We start from the raw sequence: 19,887 nt of genomic DNA on the forward strand, positions 1-19,887 counted from the left end.
AATAATTCAGGAGGCTTTCTCTTTCTTTCTCCTTTGGGGTGTTGGGGGGGGTTATTTTTCTTTTTCTTTTTTCTTCTTTCCAAAAAAATGAATGAAAAGTAAGCACGAAAATAAGATGACTCCTAGATCCATTTGAATTTTATATATCATTCTCTATATGTCCTTTTGATACCATAGTATATTATTAAATAGCATCGCAAATCCTAAGCATAAAATGTTCAAAATACTGGAAAGGTACGTAATTGACAATGGGTCACATATTGGCTTTTTGATTGATATTCTTTGGAAGCAAAATATAGTTATCAAAATGCCATACATAAGATTATTTACAGTTGGAAAGAGTTAAAATCTGTACACAAATTGTTTAACCCAAGAGCGACTTTCACTTTGTGACAGATGCTAACAAATACGGCATCTACCTTTGAAATCAAAAAGCGGAATCATTCTCTTTCCTGACCTGGGTTTTCATCTTTTGTGAACCATTGACAATTTGTTGACACAAGAAAAAGGAGGAGGAAGACGGACAGTAAAATGGGGGGTTAAAAAAGGCGCGGTGGAACCGCATCTCCAATTGAACAAAGCTTTTGCATAATTGTATTTCCTCGAATAGCTAAACTTCATTAAACTTAAACTGGCATCTATATATTATAAATGAAAGTGAGAGATATGAAGAAAAAGAGATGATGATAAACTGAAGATCAGCGCATTGAGAATAAATATGGTGTTAATATCATAAAGGAACTTGGATGAAAAATGGAACAACACTACTATCTCTAGACTTTAATATAAGAGTTAGATAATTATTCTGAAATATATTTATTAATTATATATATTGAAACAATTCTTGTAAACACTATAAAGAAATCCTGGGATTAAAATAGATAAATATAAAAGATAAAGTGAATGTTGCAAAGTCGCTAGGTGTTGCATTCTGCTGATCTATCTCCGATGCATGTGAATCTGCATTGACGTTGAGAAAATAAACGAGGCCCTTGGGGAGGATCTTTGGACTAACAAGGAAGGATCTATTTGTGCTTGTTGGTGGTCCCTCTTTCTGTTTCTTTCTTCTTTCTTGATAACAAATGAGTGATAATGGGGATATCCAGAGGAAAAAAAATTATAAATTTAAAAACAAATACCGTTTGGCAATAAATATTAGCATATCTCTCAGCGAGCATTCAAATCTTGTTTCACCATGTTGTGAGAGACTGACCATTTCCACTAAATCCAACCTAGATTAGTAGTACATAACAAATACTATCTCCGGTCTTAATTATAAGATTTCGTTTGTGTTTATAGTTTACAAGCGAAATCTTATAATTAGGATTGGAAGTAGTATTATATAAATTTTTTGAGGCCTAATTGAACTTGGGGCTCAAAAAGACTAATTGTATATAATTATGAAATTTTAAATATTTAATTTATGAAAATTAAAGAGACACAAAAAGAAGCTTGAAGGAATTCCTGTAAAAACTAATTAAAGCGTAGTTATAAAAAGCTATTAAAATATAGTTAACAAACCTAATTTAGGATATAATAATTTTAAGCTTTTTTATGTGAATTTTTTCAAAATTAAACTTTATGAATCAAATTAATAATTTGAAGAAGATTTTGGGATTAAAAGTTTCATGAACCCGTAGAAAAGACGTCCTTGTATATTTGTCCAAAATTGACCATTTCCTACCACACGTTCTTCAGTCTGAAAAAATGGGCGTGAGGGAGATGAGAACAGACGTTTGTTCCGTATTTATATAAACAAGGTCAAGAACGGACTATTTCGTGGACGTGGGTCCTTAAAAGTCCTTGTTAATAGTCGTTAAACCAATGTTAATGTGAGTGTTTGTGTGTTTGAGAAAGTAATGGATCACTTCATTTCCTCGTTCAGCTTCGTCCTTCCCTTCTCCGCGGCGCCTGCCTTGCTTTCCTCGCTTTCTCTTTTTATTTTCTACATATTTAGAAACACTGCAGTTCGCAAAATGAAGCTCCATGGTCCATATATATAATCGAAAGCACGTCACTTTCTCTTTCATAAATTAATTTTCCGACAAATGTTCTTGAATTCGTCTTACTTGCTTCCCTTCTCGAAATGTGGTAGCTATTAGCATTCATTTATGAGACTGTGGTTTCGAAATATGTCAGAAGATTGTGGGTGGTAGTTGTGTAGGATTTTGAGGCATCCAAATGGAATGACAATTGTCGGTTGTGTTGATTTTTGTTTATATAGAGTTCAAAATTTTCTCTTCGAAAATCCCTTTCTTCCTCTGAGTTTTCAAAATGTGGAGTAGGTGGTGGCGTGCCGGCGGTGGAGTCGGTTTATTGAAGCAAAGCTTATCTGCGGTTGTTAACATCGGCCATGGTTGTGGAAGGAAGCTTCGTCCTGGTAATCCTCCGTTATTGGGTTCGAGGGATATTGCAACAGAATGTCGAGGAGGAGGAGGAGGAGGAATAATTCCTTTATCATTTGTGTTCAGTGAGATTAAGAGAGGGATATCTTCATCGCCTGAAGACTCCAATAATTCGAAATCATCTGATAATGGCGGTAATACAGAAAAAGATAGTGGAAAAAGCGATACCATGTCCTTCTCAGAAGCTAAAAAGCTCATGAGATTGGTGAATGTGGAATCGCTCAAGTCTAAGCTGGAAGGGGAAGGAAAGGAAGTTATTCCATTCTCTGAGCTTCTTCAAGCATGTGAGAATACAGGTGTTGCTAGGTCTCCTGAAGAGGCTTCAGCTTATGCTCGCGTTCTTGACGAAGCTGGAGTCATTCTTCTTTTCAGGGATAAGGTCTATCTTCATCCTCAAAAGGTGAGTTTTTAACTTGTACTATTCGGTGCCCTTACCTTTTCATGTTTTTTTTTGCTCACCTTTTATATCAGATTTGAATTGGATCTTTATTTTGTATATTGTATACTTTGCTTCTGCCTGTGGAGCATACAATAAAGCATTTCCAGATGGAAATATGTTACTAAAAGTGATGTGTAGTTGGCATCACTTCTCACAAGATGCCATTAGCCCTTCATTTCCTGCTTTTTGGTAAGAGTGGACTCTGGCCCTCTTGTTCCCTCAATATATTCTTTCCTTAACAATGATTATATTGTTAAACTAATTCTTTAGTTTTAAATCTTGGTTTTAATTTATAAGGTATTGATGACTTAGCTCAACGTTGTTCATATTTGGCAAATAGGGAAATTCTATCAACTATTTGGAACTATAGTGACGTTGACCTTTCTAATATTTTATTTCATAATTGATGAGATTTCACCCTGACTAATCACTCAAGCTTGCTTTAGCATTGGTGGGTAAGATTTGCTGGCAAGCTATCCGAAGCGAAGATCTTAGGTCCTTTTGTATGAAGTATTGGAATCAAGCATTTGACTATCTCAAAATCTGATTGACTCCTTCTGATGTGACATAATTATAAGTAGCATTCGTGCTTACTCTCAATGCTGCAACTTGAAATATGGGCATTCTTGAAGTGCCGACATTGGGGCTGCTGGGCGCTGGCGCGCTGGCTGGCTGGTTTACAGTAAGCCACAGAAGAACTAAATGAGACAGCAGCAATAAATAATTTTCTTATAACTATGCGTTGTAGCTTCTTTTTTTTTTTTTTTTTTTTGGCTGAGGTAATACAAATCCATTAAGGAAATGGTTTTTACTTTTTAGTACATGATTGTTCATAAAACTGGGTGACTATTATGCAATTTGATTGTTCGGGCGGTTGCTCTGCTTTTTAGCATCTTGTTTGCTGATTCCTCTTTATTTTCTGTCGCTGGGCCAATTCTCTACATGTTTAGGTGGCTGATCTTGTTCGAAGAGCTGTTCCATTGGTACTGACTTGTGAGGATTCTACAAGTGAGGAGTTGAGGAGGCTGCAGGAGAAGAAACTAGAAATTGATATGTTAGCACATAAACAGGTCCGGAGAATTCTCTGGTGCGGACTAGGAGCCAGTTTGCTTCAGGTTGGCCTCTTCTTCAGGCTAACATTCTGGGAATTCTCATGGGATGTGATGGAGCCCATTGCATTTTTTGTCACGTCCACTGGCTTAGTAATAGGTTATGCCTACTTTCTGTTCACTTCAAGGGACCCCACATATCAGGACTTCATGAAGAGGCTCTTCATTTCTCGGCGGAAGAAGCTTATCAAGAGGTATAATTTTGATGTTGAGAGATTCAAGGAGTTACAGAGAAGAAGCATCCAATCTTTAGATGCCAATACAATTTTGAAGAAACGCTTGGGGATGGAACTGGATCTGGATGACTCTTAACAAAAAGGTTAACAACTAAACATTCTTTTTCTTTATCAGATGGGTTTTTAGTTATACATCCTTACCTTGAATACATCTTACATAGGTTTCTCAGTAGAGGTATAACATGTGGACTTTTGTTAACATTAAGCATCCTACTTTTGACTGTTTTAAACAAGTTTCCACATGTAATGCCTCTGTTGAAGGATTTTGATAGCAAACACCAAAGAACTGCACTTGTGCGCGTTTTCACTAGTTTTTTGTTCTTTATAACATAGCCTTTCTGTTCTCTCTTACATAGCCTTGTTCCCCAATTTTGATGTTGGCGGGAATAAGTTTTAAGTCGATGGCTTCAGTGCCAGCATGCTTCTCCTAATTATTCTGCATATATGTATAATTTCTCTTCCTTCTCTTGAGAAACCATCAAAGAGCATCGTATCTTCTGCTTCCATTTGTTTAACATAATTAGATTGATCTGCATGTACTGTCAAGGTTCTTTATTCGATGGCTATATATTTTGGCCTATCTGCTTTTGCCACGAAGTATCATTAGCTTTGTCACTCGTTTAAATACAAGGGCATGCAGAAGTTTACTCTGGGGTAACAATATTTCAGAAGACACACTTACATATTTTTAAGTGAAGTTTTTATTTTGGTTCTTAACATATTTGGAAGTGTTTCATTTGGTCTCTTGCAGACTTTTCTCAACTTGGCGTCTCACGGAAATTTTTCAATTTGATGTGTTATGAATGAAAATATTATCAATTTACTGTTAATTTCATTAATCAATTTAACGCTAATTTGGTTTATCAATCTTTTAATTATAGGTCAGAAGTTCGTTAAAATTATAAAATCTGGAATATTTCTTCTGAACTTTAAGAAACTAAACTTTGTTAAACTTTCCTTAGTTGCTCAATTATTAAAAGGTTACCATTTCTCATAGTGTGTTGCTTGTAGGCAAAACAAAGACTATAATATAAAAACTCTAATAATACGTACATTATGATTTATTATCACTTATTTATCAAATTTTAGAAAATGCACAAGATATCAATGATAACAACAAATGCAGCAGAAAAGACTGAACTATCAAATCATTTAATATTATGATGTCCTCCACAACCATAAGGCCACAAGCATCAAGTTTTATAACTTATACTTTAGCTACAAATTTGATTACTATAGTTCATATAGTCCCAATAGACTGGAACCATGTCAAGCGGAATATTTAAAGGATTTAACCTCTATTTCACACGTTAAAATTTTCATTGGAAAAGTTTTCTGTACTCATCTGCCTCTGCAGCCATCTCTCCAAGGCTCCTTATTTGCCTCTCCTCCTCATCAAGCCTCCTCTTTAACTGCTTCTCTTTCAAATCAATCTGCACCAATAACCAAACAGTCAAACAGTAAATATCAAAACAAAGTTAGAGAGTTAGAATGTAACACAAACTTTCAGGAAGGAAAAGGAGAGAAAAGCTTTCATCCTACTTCATCATTTATGTCATCATCATTGTTCTCAAAATCACCAGCTGTTCGGGGAATAATATGAATGTGAACATGAGGAACCGTCTGACCTGCCTCGGGCCCATCCTAAGGTACAAAAAGATGATTTAGTATGTTTCCCCAGATGTAATGTAAGCAGCATACCATGCTGATAGCGTAATGCTTGTAAGGAAAACAAAAATCACATATCACAATGCTGAATTCTGCTCATTTGGCAGCATTCAAATTCAAATAATTCTCCCGAATTGCATAGCGGGGGCAGCTTACAAAGTTGATAGGGTTGGAGATTTGGATAACAGGTTACAAGTTTGATCCTTCTCATGTACTAAGAGAAAAGGAAAGCAAAAAACAGTATATTTGGATCATGAAATTAGAAGGTTTCTGAATTAGAGGAGGTGACATAGAGAATAAGAGTGTGTGTGGAACCCACTTCTCTTTCCGATCACTCACTCTCTCCTCTCTATTTCTCTCTTACTTCAAAAGCATTTCACAGGTGTCTAATTTAACAGAATTCAAATCCCCTGAGCAAAGTCTTAGTGCATTATATCAGAAGAGAATAACCATAGCATCACTTAATTAAAGTGGTTACTTTCAGAGTTTATGATCAACTATTGTTTGGCAAATGTGACATTGTGAATACACAAGCACTTGATAATTCTTGTATATAAGTTTCGAAGTACTCAAGAAATTGTGATGTCCATGCACCAAACCCCACCTAAGATTACAGTTAGACAATAGTGAAAAATCTAGACTAGAAAGTAGATGGATAAAGTGAGTTTGAGAATAGCAGTCCAAGATAACAGATTAAAATATGCTAGCAACTTTCTAATCGTGTCTGTCAAAGGAATGAAACTAACACAAAGTAATAAGAAGTAATACAAGAATAAATGGTTACTTAGCGTATTCTGCTTCAACTTACTTGGATACCAAATGTAAGCGATGATGCATTATGGTAGCTTTCAAGCTGCCTACCAATTTTCTGTGCTGTGATCCACAAATCACAAGTCTCATCAGCAGTTAGATCAGCAACACGCTTCACTTCACGCTTTGGGCACACAAGCACATGTATTTTTGTTAAGTCAACCAAATTAAACATCCAACTTTATTAAAGTTTCACACTAAGTACCAGGAGCAATGTACAGCCAATTATATGAAGAGGAGGTTTTGTTCTTCCAACATCTTCATACGGATGCTAGTGGGCGTAAACAGGCCATGGTATATCGCTTGTTTATCGAAACAAGACTATTTTACAACAACCTATATACATGATTACCCAGGTTGTTTGAGATTTGAAATATCAACGCCTAGGAACAAACATTCTAGTGAAATTATTCACATTTCCCTGATAAAATCATATATCTCAAATTAGGCACTCTAATTGTACAGAAGCCGCCATATGTTCCGACTTCCTAACAATCAGGGACCAGTGAAACTCAGAAACGATTGTGCTAGAATCAGAGTTGTTAAATTCGTTTCTAATTTGCAAACGAAACAAAGCCATAATTGAAATCCACCCAACTAAAAAACTGCAATAATGATCGCGACATGCTTTGTATCAACGACAACCCATAAAAAAGAAAGGATATGACCTGCAAAAGGAAGAGGAAATACAATAAAAAACAGTAAAACAAGCTATTTAGTTGAAAACTGATTAGATAAGAAGTAAGATGATCTAGATCACGCGTCTTTGAATAATCAAACTAAAATTAAACACAATCAGCAGAGACGAGAGAACTGATGATCGAGCCAACACCATACCCGGACGAACAGGACGATTGTTGACAAGGGCAAATGAAAGCTGGGTGGTGTAGAACACTTCACTCTCGGAAATCTGGTGACGTCCAAAATGATAATATTGCGCAGCCATCTGAATTTATTTGCAAAACCCATTTAAAAATTTGTGTGCGTGCAAAGAGAGAAGAAGAAGAAAAAGAAGACGGGGTGGGGAAACTCAAACCAGGACAAAAGTGAAAGGAGAGGTTGAATGCATAAATACCGTAATGGTCGAAGAGGAGACCGATCGCACTTGCAGGACGGGGCGGACGAAGAAGAAGCAAGCAGTTCAACAAGAGATAGCAACAAGAAAAGATGATTCCTTGAAACTTTATTGCCGAATTTTACAATTTTTTAAGGCGACTCGGAGAAAACGGACAACTTCAAGTCTTCTTTTACTATTGTCTGCATCGATTTTGATAATCAAAGAAACGAACAAAGTACTAGTAAGTGACAAGGATCGAGGAAACGCAATGATTGTTTAAGTAGTGGAAAATTCAAGGAAGCGCCACCAAGTCCTTCGAAAACTAGTAAACTACCCAACGATAGTTTATTTCTTTTTATAATTAAAAAAAAATTAAGGTGAACGGTGCTTTTTTTTTTTTTTTAATAAAAATTTCTACAACACCAGCAAAAACCAACGCAGATTAGATGCAGCGGAAGAGGTTGGTTTCTTATAAAATATTAAAAGAAAAAACTACAAACTTTTATTTTTAGGAAAAATGATAAAAAGAGATTGTAAGAATTGCAAATTTTCAAAATCAAGTATTTTTTTACAAAAATATGTTTTTACTTGTAAGTATATTGTCAAAACCTCTTAAAGTGTAGTATTCTAATGAATCCTGATTTAGGATTTTGCAATTTTCACATCTTTATTTGTCATTTTTTTCTTATTTTATTACAAACATAAAGTTTATATGAAGCGTAATTATTAGTTAAATTAGTTATTTATAATAAATATATATTAATTTCTCTAATATACTCTTTTTAATTATATCTATTAGAATTACTTTTTAGTAGAAACTTCTTAATATGTATCATTAATAAGAATAACTTGAAAAAAAATATAAATATAAAAGATAAAGTGAATTAATATGTTATAGTTAAAATTAAATCTAACCCTTTAGCTTAAGAATATGAGGTAGCATGCAATATTACCAAAGGGAGGAGATGCCTTTAAGGTGCTAGTCTACTAGACCTCTAAAACGCCTTAGGATGTTTAAATTATTTTTTTTTCCCAAGTGGTTGAGAGTTTGTCAACAAAATGAACTTGAAAAGAACACGCCCAAATAGGACAAGGCACTAAAATAAAAAGAAATATATGTTATATAAAAACAGAGATGAATGTAACTTGAAATAATATCATTTTGTATATGTAAAACTAAAAGAAGCCACTGCCATGCACTTCCTATTGATTTTTAGGTTGGTGCATCTTTAAAGCATTGGCGCACCCCATGCAATGGTATAAGGTTAACGCTTTTTTTTTTTTTTTTAACCGGGGAAAAGTATTCCATTAGAGTTAAAAAGCTTACAAGGAAAAGTAAACAGCAACCACACAAAAAAAAAAACGAAAAAAAAATAGGCACAGACCGAAATAACTAAGTGTGGTTGGATTAGTAGTGGTAGAAGCAATTTTTTTTGGGTAAAAGGAAGATAGTATAATATAACTTATGTTTGTATTGATTTTTGTGTAAAAAAAAAGTCAGTTTGAGAAACTAAGACTGTGTTTGGATTAGTGGTGACAAACTGACTTTTATTCCATCTGATTTTTACAAACATGAGTTGGAGTAAAAATCAGTTAGTATAATGTGATTTATATTTGGATTGCTATTTATAAAAGGTTAATTTGATAAATCGAAACTTATTTGGATGAGTAATTGAAAAGTAAATTTAGATGTAATTTGACTAAAAAAAGTATGAGTCTTATTTTATATATGTATAATGTATATAATCTAATAAATTTAAGAAAAATATTAAAATTAAAGGCATAAAAATAAAGAGTTAAGGTATTATAAGAAAAACAAATAGTAAAAAAAACTTAATTAGATATATTTAACATAATTTTTGTACATATAGCTATTGAATAATATTTTATTTTTTTTTGCAGATTTTTAGAGCTTAATTAAAAATTTAAAATTAGTAATACATATGAATAAAGTTCATTAATTATTTTTTTCTTAGGATACTATTGTAAATAATTAAGTTATTGGGTTTTTTTTATAGTGATTTTATCTTTCTCCCCAACAATACAAGATAGCCTTTTGTCTCTTCACTATTGTCCTTCTCTTTCCGCGTTGGCAATGGACTTTTACTTCTGAGTTCTGACACAGCAAAAGGTGGCTTCATTTGCAAGGTACGATGAAACAAAGAGTCCATTTACAAAAAGGCTATGCCAAACAGCGAGACTTCTTCTCAGGTCAAAAAAAAAAAAACAACTAGACTTCTTCAAATAAGCTATCAACATGCGTTTTACATTTGCCTAGGCATGTTTGCCATTGCAAATGGAGATCCAAAGGCAGCCTAGAACTTGTTTATATAATTAATAAAAAAATTAGTTTAAATATAAAATGATTAAAAAGAATATAAATTTTATTAAATAATATATATTTAATATTAAAATATATAATGTGACAATTGTAAAGGAAATATTAAAAATAAAATTATTCAAAATAAATAATTAATTTATTATTAAAAAATTTAAAAATATGAAAATATATTTAACGGAGAAAAATATATAAAAATTAGAAATCAAACAAATGTAGTATTTTTAAAAAATGATTTCATATTAATACTAAAAATTAATTTAAGGGGTTGAGTTAAAAAAACAAATAAAGCTTTTTCTTTCTTTTCTCACCCACCTTGTGAATCCCATTTTTCTGAATCTTTAGTGGAGAAACCGAAAACAAGAAAATGAAGCTTTAAAAAAAAAAAAATACTCCCCCTGTCTTTTTTAATAAATGACATAGAACTTCATCACTTAAATCAAAAAAATAGTTAAAAACAATAAATTAGTAAAAATTAGAAGTTCTTTCTTCAAAATATCCTTATTTACAGAAGGAGAGGGTATAATAAAAAGAATAAGAAAAATATTATAATAAAAAGAATTATGAAAGAGAGAATATATATGATGGAGAGAAATGGTTGTTTGAAAAAATAAGACAATAAATATATTAAATATTAAAATAAGTAATTTATGAGAATAAAAAAAATGTTATAAAAATTTAAGACAACTTGTAAATGCTGTTTATATTTAAAGACAAGAAAAAATGATAATTGTTATTTATGAAAAAGGACGAGGGAGTAATTTTTAGAACATAAGACCATTATTTTAAACATCAAGTAATTATTTTTAACCCTTTTTTTCCACAAAAACTCAACCCTGGCCCCAAACAATAGAACAAGGGGATTAAAGAGCTGCTGCCACTACCTGCAAGAGTCGAGTCTAACTGGTCGCAAACGGGAACGCAAGGCGCCTTCCCTACCATGTCATGGGCTCGATACCTGCGAGTGCACCTGGCCGTTTGTGGCTGGGATACCCTGAGACAGCGATACCATCCTACTCAAAAAAAGAGCTGCTGCCACTGCCGCCTACCACCTCGCTACACCATTGTACCAGAGCCCATGGGAGGAAAAATGCTGCGAGTGGCAACGAGGCTACCATAAGGGCTGGGGTTCAGAGAACCACTCCTAAGGACCCAACCTTTTTACTGGCAAGAAATCAACCAAAACGGTTGTACAAGAGCAACCATGGGTGTCCCATCGTTACAGAACCATCCATGACCAATGGCAAAGAAGACGCAGCAGAAGGAGGAGGAAAACTGACCAGCAACCAAGCAAGCAATAGCACTAGATGGACAAAGAGCTTTCTATTTCTATCACTCCAAACGCGCCACCACCAAACTGAGTCAATTAAAGTCATTTTACAAATAAACCAAACAAAATCGCCAACAGCCTTCACAATCCCAACCCCAAAAACGCAAATCAGAGTGGCTAGAAGCATATCTATCAAAACCACCATTGAGCAAGAGCTGTTGTGGAAACACCCCAAAAATCTGGTTATTAATGCACCGATAGAATGAAGCTCTATTAGCTACACCAAATAGAACAAAAGCAGAACAGAAAAATGAAACAAAGAAAACCAAAGCATGGACGTCCCCTCATCTGACCAGAGAGGGAGACACCGTGCACTCACACTCGCACAAGACGAGATGCTAACACTCGCCGTCCTTGAGAGAAAACTCGAGAGAGGAAGAGACTTCTGATATTTTCAAATATTTATTATTCTATAAATAGTAGAGGATTGAGGTTAGTGCTGGTTTAACATATAAAATCTGAAAAATGAAATGAAACATTGAAGGTTGGGCTTCATTATTCAAGCAGTTTTATAACTTTCAAATTTAGACTTACAAGTCAATTACTTAATACGATTAAGGTGCTTAAGATAAGGCACTCCCTTTAGTGAAGCACCAATTAAAGGTAACGTGATCGGCACCGGACCTGTTTTTAGCCTCTCATCACAGTCCCTTGAGTGCAAAGGCAAGCACCTTCGATACACTTCTATATATTATAAAATAAAAATTATAACAAGCTTGTTTATAAGCCATTGTAACTTATTTCTCAAACTACATGCAATGCAGCAGATCCATATTAGTCATGAGAAACCAAATACAGCTGGGAAAGATGAACTATCCAATCATATAATGTTATCAGGTCCTCCACAACCACAAGGCCAGGAGCCTCAAGTTTTATAACTTATTTTGTAGCTATTCGATTATTATCATACTCGAAATAGTCCAAATAAACTGGAACGATGTCAAAGAGAATATGAGGGGATTCCACTCCTATTTCACGTGTTAAAATTTTCATGAGAAAAGTTTTCTGTATTCATCTGCCTCTGCAGCCATCCCTTCAAGGCTACCACTGACTTTGCTCTCCCCATTATCAAGCCTCATCTTTAATTGCTTCTCCTTCAAATCAATCTGCACCAATAACAAAACAGCAAATATCAAAAGTCAAAACAAAGAGAATGCGAATTAAAAACAAACTTTTGGGAAGGAAAAATAGCCAAAAACTTTCGTTCTACTTCATCATATATGTCGTCATTGTTCTCAAAATCACCAGCTCTTCGGGGAATGATATGAATGTGAACATGAGGAACGGTCTGTCCTGCCTGGGGCCCATCCTAAGATACAAAAAGATGATCTACTAAGTTTTCCCAGATGTAATGTAAGCACCATACGAAGCAAGTGGCGTGATGATTGTAAGGAGACCAAAAATCAATTCTGCTCATTTGAAAATATTCAAATAAGACTACCTATCTGCTAACCGGGGGCAATTTATATGGTTGGTAGAGCAAGAGATTTAGATAGCAAATTAGTGGGTTATAAGTTTGATCCTTCTCATGTACTAAGAGAAAAGGAGCGCATGGAACCCACTTCTACTCTTTTCAATCCTCCCCTCTTTACTCTATGGTCCCGTTTGGTACAAAGCATTAAAAATGAGAAATAGGGATTGGGATTAAAAGTATAAAACTATATTAAAAGGGTGTTTAGTATGAGTAATTATATGATACTTGGGATTAGACAAACCCATATATGTGGGATTAGGGAATACCATGAGGGGAGGTGGTATTCTCCAATCCTATTTATATGGGATTGCCTAATCCCATGTGATAAGAAATCACTCATGCTAAGTATCTTTTTGACATATGTTTTCAACCCCAATCCCAATCCTTATCCCTTATTTTTAATACTCCGTACCAAACATAGCCCATATCTCTTTTTTCTTTCAAAAGCATTTCACAAGCCCCTAGGTGAAGTCTTAGTGCATTGTGTCAGAAGAAAATGAGCATAAAAGTATCACTAAATTAAAGGGGTAGTTTACAGTAAGGCGTTGTTGGGTAAGTTTGAATTATATTGCAAGCACTTGATCATCTTTACGTAAATCTTGAAGCTGTCATGTATCTTATGTTGACATATCTCATATATAACTTCCTAATTACTCAAGAAATTGGAATATCCATGCACCAAACACCACCCGACAGTACAGTTAGACAGTAGTGGAAAAACTAGACTATAAACGGACAAAGTAAGTTTGAGAATAGAAGTCCAAGATAAAGAAGGTAAACTTGAATGAAACAAGAAGACCCTAACAAGACTTCAAGCTTAACAAACAAGATCAGGGAACACTCACATGTGACAGAATCAAAATTGAAGAACACAAACATCACATCATACAAGTTATGCAAAAGCTAACAAGTATGCAGATTATCATGTTTACATTGAGTATAAAAAAATAGATGAGAGCCACAGGGAGAGAGTAGAGCTCGAGGGACAGAGAACAGATTAAATAATGTCAATAACTTCCTAATCAAAGGGGAAAGGGCTGCATATGAAAGGAATGAAACAAGCACAAAATGAACAAATAAGAAGGGATGCATAAGCGAAAGGATGCATAAGCAGATTCCACTTCAACTTACTTGGATATTCAATGTAAGTGATGATGCATTGCTATAGCTTTCCAGCTGCCCGCCAATTTTCTGTGCAGTGAGCCATAAATCACAAGTTTCATCAGCAGTGAGATCAGCAACTCGCTTCACTTCACGCTTTGGGCACACAAGCACATGTGATTCATGTTAAGTCAGCCAAATTCAAAGTCAAACTGTGTTAAAAGTTTACACTGACTAAGCACCAAAAGAACATAACGATGCTTGGCTTGTTTCTAATTTGCAAACAAAAGAAAAGCCACAAACTTGAAATCCAACTAACAACAATGATCCCAACCATGCTTTGTATCAATGACAACCCATAAAAAGAAAGGATATGACCTGCAAAAGGAAAAAAAGCTAATTCACTCAAATTCAATCAAAAAATAAAGTAGACAATTGAATCAATCAAAGATAAAAAGGAAAATGACTTAGATAACATGTCTTTGAACAATTAAACTAAAATTAAACACTTGTTACCAAAAATCAAAACTAAAATGAAACACCATACCCGGACGAACAGGACAAAAGTTGACAAAGGCAAATGTAAGCTGAGTGGTATAGAACACTACGCTCTCAGAAATCTTGTAACCACCAAAAGGATAATACTGCGCAGCCATCTGCGTTTATTTGCAAAAACCATCAGTGGAATGCATAAATACTCTAATGGTGTGGAAGTTGAATGCATAAATACCCTAATGGTCAAAGAGGAGATCGATCGCAGCTGCAGGACTGGACCGATGAAGAAGAAACAAGAAGAATCTGTGATCAACAAGAGATGGCAACAAGAATAGATGCTTTTCCATTTTCATGACTCCTTGGAAGTATATTGTGGGATTTTACAATTTTTTTAGGGCGACCGAAGAAAATTAGAAAAGAGATTTCCTGAGGTCTTCTTTTAATATTGTCATATACAATCGTTTTAGGTAATCAAAGTGAATCACAAACGAACAAAGCAAGTGACAACTGACAAGGATCCATATCAGAATTACAATACATCATAAGAAGCATCGGAGAAAATGCAAGGACTGGGGTAAGTAGAAACTTCAGGGAAAGTCTTTAAAAAAACAAAACAAAAAAAAATCTTCAGCGAAGCGCGAAGAACCGAGAAAAAAAACTGCCTGACGCGGGGTTGTTTACCTGCTTACTCCTTTCGAGGGAGAAAATCCTTGAAGGCCCTTGAAAGCAACATAATTGCATGAAAGACCCAAAGAAATCTTAAACTTCACTGCGGGTTCCATATAATTAAATAGTACTTGTTGGAATATTTCCATAATAGAGAGATATGTTTTTTCAAAAGTCATTTCTTCATATGAATTTATCAAATTAACAAATTTATAAGAATGGTTGTGTTTTTATCTGAATTAATATATTTATATGAGGAGTTATATAGGGAGTTACAATACTAAAAGTCACTAAAGTTGTGTCTATTTGGTTTCTAAAATTATATATGTAAAGGGGTGACAACCATCACTTGATGAAATATCGTGTTATTTTTTTAAGGTAACCTTACATATTAAAAATATACAATTCTTTATGAAAAAGTTATTAAATAACATTTGGCTATTCAAATAATGTAGTTCATGAGACAACATGCGTTTATAACTTTTAATTAAAGAGATATTATTGTAAGATGCATCATTTTATAGTTTATATAAACCTCTCACTATCACTTCACTTAGATGAGACAACAAATACAACGTGGTATAAGTGCACCGAAATCAAACTCATTATAGTGCACGTTAAGATAAATTATTATTTTGTAAATACCATCATCTCAACTTGAATATTAAAAATGCAATCCATATTCAAGTGTCTTTATTGTATCTTAAAAGAAATTTGTTAGTTAATCCAACTTATTCTTTATAAAATAAGAATAATTGTGGACAAATTAAGTCTAAAAAAAAAGTAATGCTCACACCTTGAAGGTACTGGAGGCTACTTTCCTTGTCTTTTTTTTTTTTTGCACTCTTCAGAAAAGCATTTCAGCCAACAATACTACTATTTAATTATTAAAATATTCTTCATTTACTGGGGGGAAAAAACCAAGAAAACCAGCACCAGTGATGTAGCTTTGGAAACGGTGATCCATCTTTGGCTGGAGTTGTAAACTAACCAGTGTTTCTCCAGCCACAGCAAAACTAATAGGAATCATTCAGAAACATCTGCTTGTGTTGGTCTAACCGTCTAAGGACATTAGAAAACTTTTTCTCCTATTTGATTGCATAAAAGCTATGAATTTATTAATCAGGCCATGTGATAATCCTTGCTCCTATAGCAATGTTATAGATGAAGCTAAATTACTCTGTAGAGACTATCAGGTGATTTAACCGTAGGTTCAGAGAGGAAAATTTAATGGCTCACCAGCTAGCAAAAATTTCTTATGATCTCGAGGACAATTTTTACCTATTTGATCACGTTTTATCTGTTCAGATAAGCAGATGGAAGGTGATGAAAAGCTTGAATTTTGAGCATTTATATTTTTATATCTCTCTTTTGAGTTAGTGGATATTCATTTTCATTAAAAAAAATGGCGTGGTGGTATAATTTAATTAATTTTTTAACTTCTGTAAATTAATTATATAATTCAACTGAAGGACATACTCTATTCTCGTTGAAATAAGATTTTGTAATAAAATTACCATACGCAACATTTGGGGTGGATATATATATATATATATATATATATTATTGTTTCTTCGCCAAGTCATGAATTAATATGAGAATCTATCAACATTCCTTGCTTTTAAAGGAGTCACATAGCTGCTCATGTGAACCTGGTTTTCCAAGGCACAAACCAACATTATGTGGAAATGGACCTTCGCTTTTATCAGCTATTACTAAAAATGATAGAATGACCAAAAATTGTCTTCTTTTAGATATAACTAATTTGGGTTTGAATTGTAATTAAAGGACAACAATAAAAAATATTGCATATTTTCGGAATATCTTACATTTTGAGGAATATATTGATTATTCTAAAAAATACCAACGACCATTTTCTAATTTTAAAGAAATAAAAATTTAATTTTTTATGTCGTTTTTAAAAAAAAGAAATCTTTAGTAGAACTTTTCCTAAAATTATCCCAAAAAAAAAAAAAAGAACAAAATAGAAACCAGCACATAGATTGGTGCTTTCTGGGGAAAAAGCAGCACATAGGTTATTATGGGAAGTGAAAAACAAGTAACGTATTGCAAGATTAAAAGATAACTCTGGATAAGGTCTGCGCCAAGAAACTCTGATAGTGTCTCGCTGTCCGAGTGCCATTTGCCATAGTCTTCCTCCCTTCTCCCATCTCTCTCGATACAATAGAACACACTTCCCACACCCCCAGAAAGATCAAACCTTGGAGAAGAAGAAGAAGAAGAAGGGTTTAAAGAGGAGGATAATGATGCTAGGCGTTGCCACTCTAGCTCTGGGTTCATCATCTACAATGGCGTCGTCTCAGACCCAAGCTCAGTATTCTGCTCTGGCATTCCCAGGAAGCAGCAGAAGACAGAAACTCCTTAATCGCACAGAATCGTTACCTATGGGACTCAAGTCTCGTTGTGCTCACAATAATTGGGGCTTATCCTTCTCCTTCAAGGATTCTAGACCTTCAGGACCTTTCACCCCAGCTGTTGCTGCTGTGGATTCTGATCAGCTCAGTTCTGATCCTCCCAGCAAGGTCTTTCTCTCTATGCTGTTCTGTTCTCATACTAGAATTGGTCTCCTCGTTGATTTTTGCCATTTTTGTTGGGACCCATAATTGATTTTCAGTGGAGTTAGTAATCTATTCTAATTTTCTAGCAATGTCTTATATTTATTCCAATGTCCATGCTTCACTCGTAATACTTCGTTTTTGTCAAATCCATGTTATAACTTATATATCCCTTTGTCCAACAAATATGACAGAGAGGGTGACACAACAGGTGATTATATTACTGTGTATGGGATTAACTTCTCTTGTTTACGCTCATCCTCACTTTCTGTCTCTCTCCCTCCAGATGTATCATGTATAATCACTTCTATGACTACAAAGGGTTTCCATTTGCTTATCCAACACTTGTGGGGTTTCTTCTGTAAAACATAATTTTCAATTATAACCTGGACATTTCAGATTTTGTTTTGTCGTAGTGTGCGTATCAGTAATGATGCTTTCAAAGGGACTAATTAGTATTCTTCTCTAATGGGAACATTTTAGCCTGTAATTTGAGATTTTCTAGGGTATGCTTTTCTTGATAGAATGTGCTTGGTGATTTCTAGGCGTGTGATTTGTGTCCTAACTTTTTTTGTGTGGTTTTGATGGTAAATGGTCTGACCATTTTGATGTCATTCTTGTAGAATAAAGACAACAAGTATTACTTTGTTGTTGCAAATGCAAAGTTCATGCTGGATGAAGAGGAGCATTTCCAAGAAGTCTTGTTTGAAAAACTTCGTAACTATGCGGAGCGTAACAAAGAACAGGATTTCTGGCTAGTGATTGAGCCTAAGTTCTTGGATCGGTTCCCTGAAATTACCAAGAGATTAAAGAGACCTGCTGTTGCTCTTGTGTCGACCAACGGTCCCTGGATCACGTAAGAACATTGATTTCCCCCTTTTGTCAGTTATTAACTGAAAGTTCTACAATTCCTACTAAAAGATAGGTACATTAAATTCTAGTAGTGTTTGGAGATGCCTTCATAACAAGGGTGAAACGTGTGAGAATTCTCTAATTCATCTGTGTCCATGACCACAAGTCAAAAGTTTCTTTTGACAGCAAGAAGATCTTGGGTTTAGTTGTTGTTTGTAGGCATGCAACAATTTATAGAATGCCTTGCCTTCACATTGGAACATCATAATCTGCTTCCTTGATTTGTAGGCATAAAACAAAAAATCTCAGCCACCACCATCACTGGAGTTAAGCTGAGGCATGATGGGGCTAAAAGGGAAATTTCTTAATTCTTATGCCATGGTTTTGCCTAGAAGTCCTATCTTCCTCCCAATCAGCTTTCGTTTCTCCTTCGAGATTCTAGTTAGTGTCAGTTTTGCCATGTGGATATTGGGGTTCTAAATGTTAGTTTCCTCTAGATTTCTTTTGCCTGGGTCTGGCTGATAAGAGTTCCATAAAATCAAAGAATATAACGAAGCAACAATAAGCCAAGAAGAAAATGGACTGTGTAGGAGACAAAAACTCCGGAATGGAAGTTATCAAAACAGCATCAAATGCAATTTTTTTAATGTCTTATCCACCTTGTAACTCTGATCTTATGTGTCAAGCAGATTCATGAAGCTGAGACTGGATCGAGTTCTATCAGAAAGCTTTGAAGCTGAGAGTCTAGAAGAAGCACTAGCCTCCAATCCTGTCAATCTAGAGTTTGAGAAGCCAGAAAAATGGGTGGCACCCTATCCCAAGTACAAATTTGGATGGTGGGAACCATTTTTGCCTCCTGGACAGAAGAAAGAGGTGCAGGCTTGAGATATTCTTCAATTTGTTTTGCTAATAGTCTTCATTAGACTTCTCTCCTGAGGCTTTTTAAATCGTTACTACCTGGTGGTTGAAGTTGGTGAAATTTCCATTCAGCTTTGTAATTTTTTGTGAATGCAATATGTTTCCCTGAAATCAAGTTATGCTTACAATTATAGGGTCTAGGAATTGCATCTGTATCTCATGTGAGGAAAGTATAGATAATGCCATGGAATTAGTCTTTCTTTGTGTAGTTTAAGACTTGTATGTGAAGTCCTGAATATTAATTTCCTTCTACAATAGTTTAGTAAATAATTTGACTTAAAATCTCACATTCAGTTACCTGAATCCAGTAACAGTGTGTAAAAGCTTCCTGTTAAACCGTTCATTGACACTTCAAACAATGTTGTGCCTTATCCTATTATCACCATCAAATTCTTTGGAGAATTGGTAATTCA

The 19,887-nt window shown here is 34.5% G+C and overlaps 4 protein-coding genes across 4 annotated transcripts; 2 read left to right on the forward strand and 2 right to left on the reverse strand.

Moving 5' to 3' along the window:
* The first annotated feature begins 2,069 nt into the window (after positions 1–2,069).
* Positions 2,070–4,726, forward strand: LOC114712417 (calcium uniporter protein 6, mitochondrial). Its single transcript, XM_028896953.1, has 2 exons — positions 2,070–2,805; positions 3,795–4,726. The coding sequence occupies exons 1-2, from the start codon at positions 2,275–2,277 to the stop codon at positions 4,263–4,265; spliced, it is 1,002 nt and encodes a 333-aa protein (XP_028752786.1). The 5' UTR covers positions 2,070–2,274; the 3' UTR covers positions 4,266–4,726.
* Positions 4,727–5,336: 610 nt separating this feature from the next.
* LOC114712414 (bifunctional bis(5'-adenosyl)-triphosphatase/adenylylsulfatase FHIT-like) lies at positions 5,337–7,801 on the reverse strand. Its single transcript, XM_028896950.1, has 5 exons — positions 7,743–7,801; positions 7,503–7,613; positions 6,666–6,812; positions 5,732–5,833; positions 5,337–5,622 (listed from the first exon to the last, which is right to left on the reverse strand). Exons 2-5 carry the CDS (start codon positions 7,611–7,613, stop codon positions 5,509–5,511), a joined length of 474 nt encoding a protein of 157 aa, XP_028752783.1. The 5' UTR covers positions 7,743–7,801; the 3' UTR covers positions 5,337–5,508.
* Positions 7,666–19,761, forward strand: LOC114712412 (uncharacterized). The gene is made up of 4 exons (XM_028896947.1): positions 7,666–7,683; positions 17,355–17,671; positions 18,328–18,560; positions 19,246–19,761. Exons 2-4 carry the CDS (start codon positions 17,393–17,395, stop codon positions 19,439–19,441), a joined length of 708 nt encoding a protein of 235 aa, XP_028752780.1. The 5' UTR covers positions 7,666–7,683; positions 17,355–17,392; the 3' UTR covers positions 19,442–19,761.
* On the reverse strand, positions 12,051–14,866 carry LOC114712415 (bifunctional bis(5'-adenosyl)-triphosphatase/adenylylsulfatase FHIT-like). The gene is made up of 5 exons (XM_028896951.1): positions 14,698–14,866; positions 14,513–14,623; positions 13,998–14,144; positions 12,603–12,701; positions 12,051–12,498 (listed from the first exon to the last, which is right to left on the reverse strand). The coding sequence occupies exons 2-5, from the start codon at positions 14,621–14,623 to the stop codon at positions 12,382–12,384; spliced, it is 474 nt and encodes a 157-aa protein (XP_028752784.1). The 5' UTR covers positions 14,698–14,866; the 3' UTR covers positions 12,051–12,381.
* Positions 19,762–19,887: the final 126 nt, after the last annotated feature.

This window comes from Neltuma alba, unplaced genomic scaffold (genome assembly GCF_004799145.2).
Source record: "Neltuma alba isolate B1F8T4 unplaced genomic scaffold, ASM479914v2 tig00011359_pilon, whole genome shotgun sequence".
Taxonomy (NCBI): Eukaryota; Viridiplantae; Streptophyta; class Magnoliopsida; order Fabales; family Fabaceae; genus Neltuma; species Neltuma alba.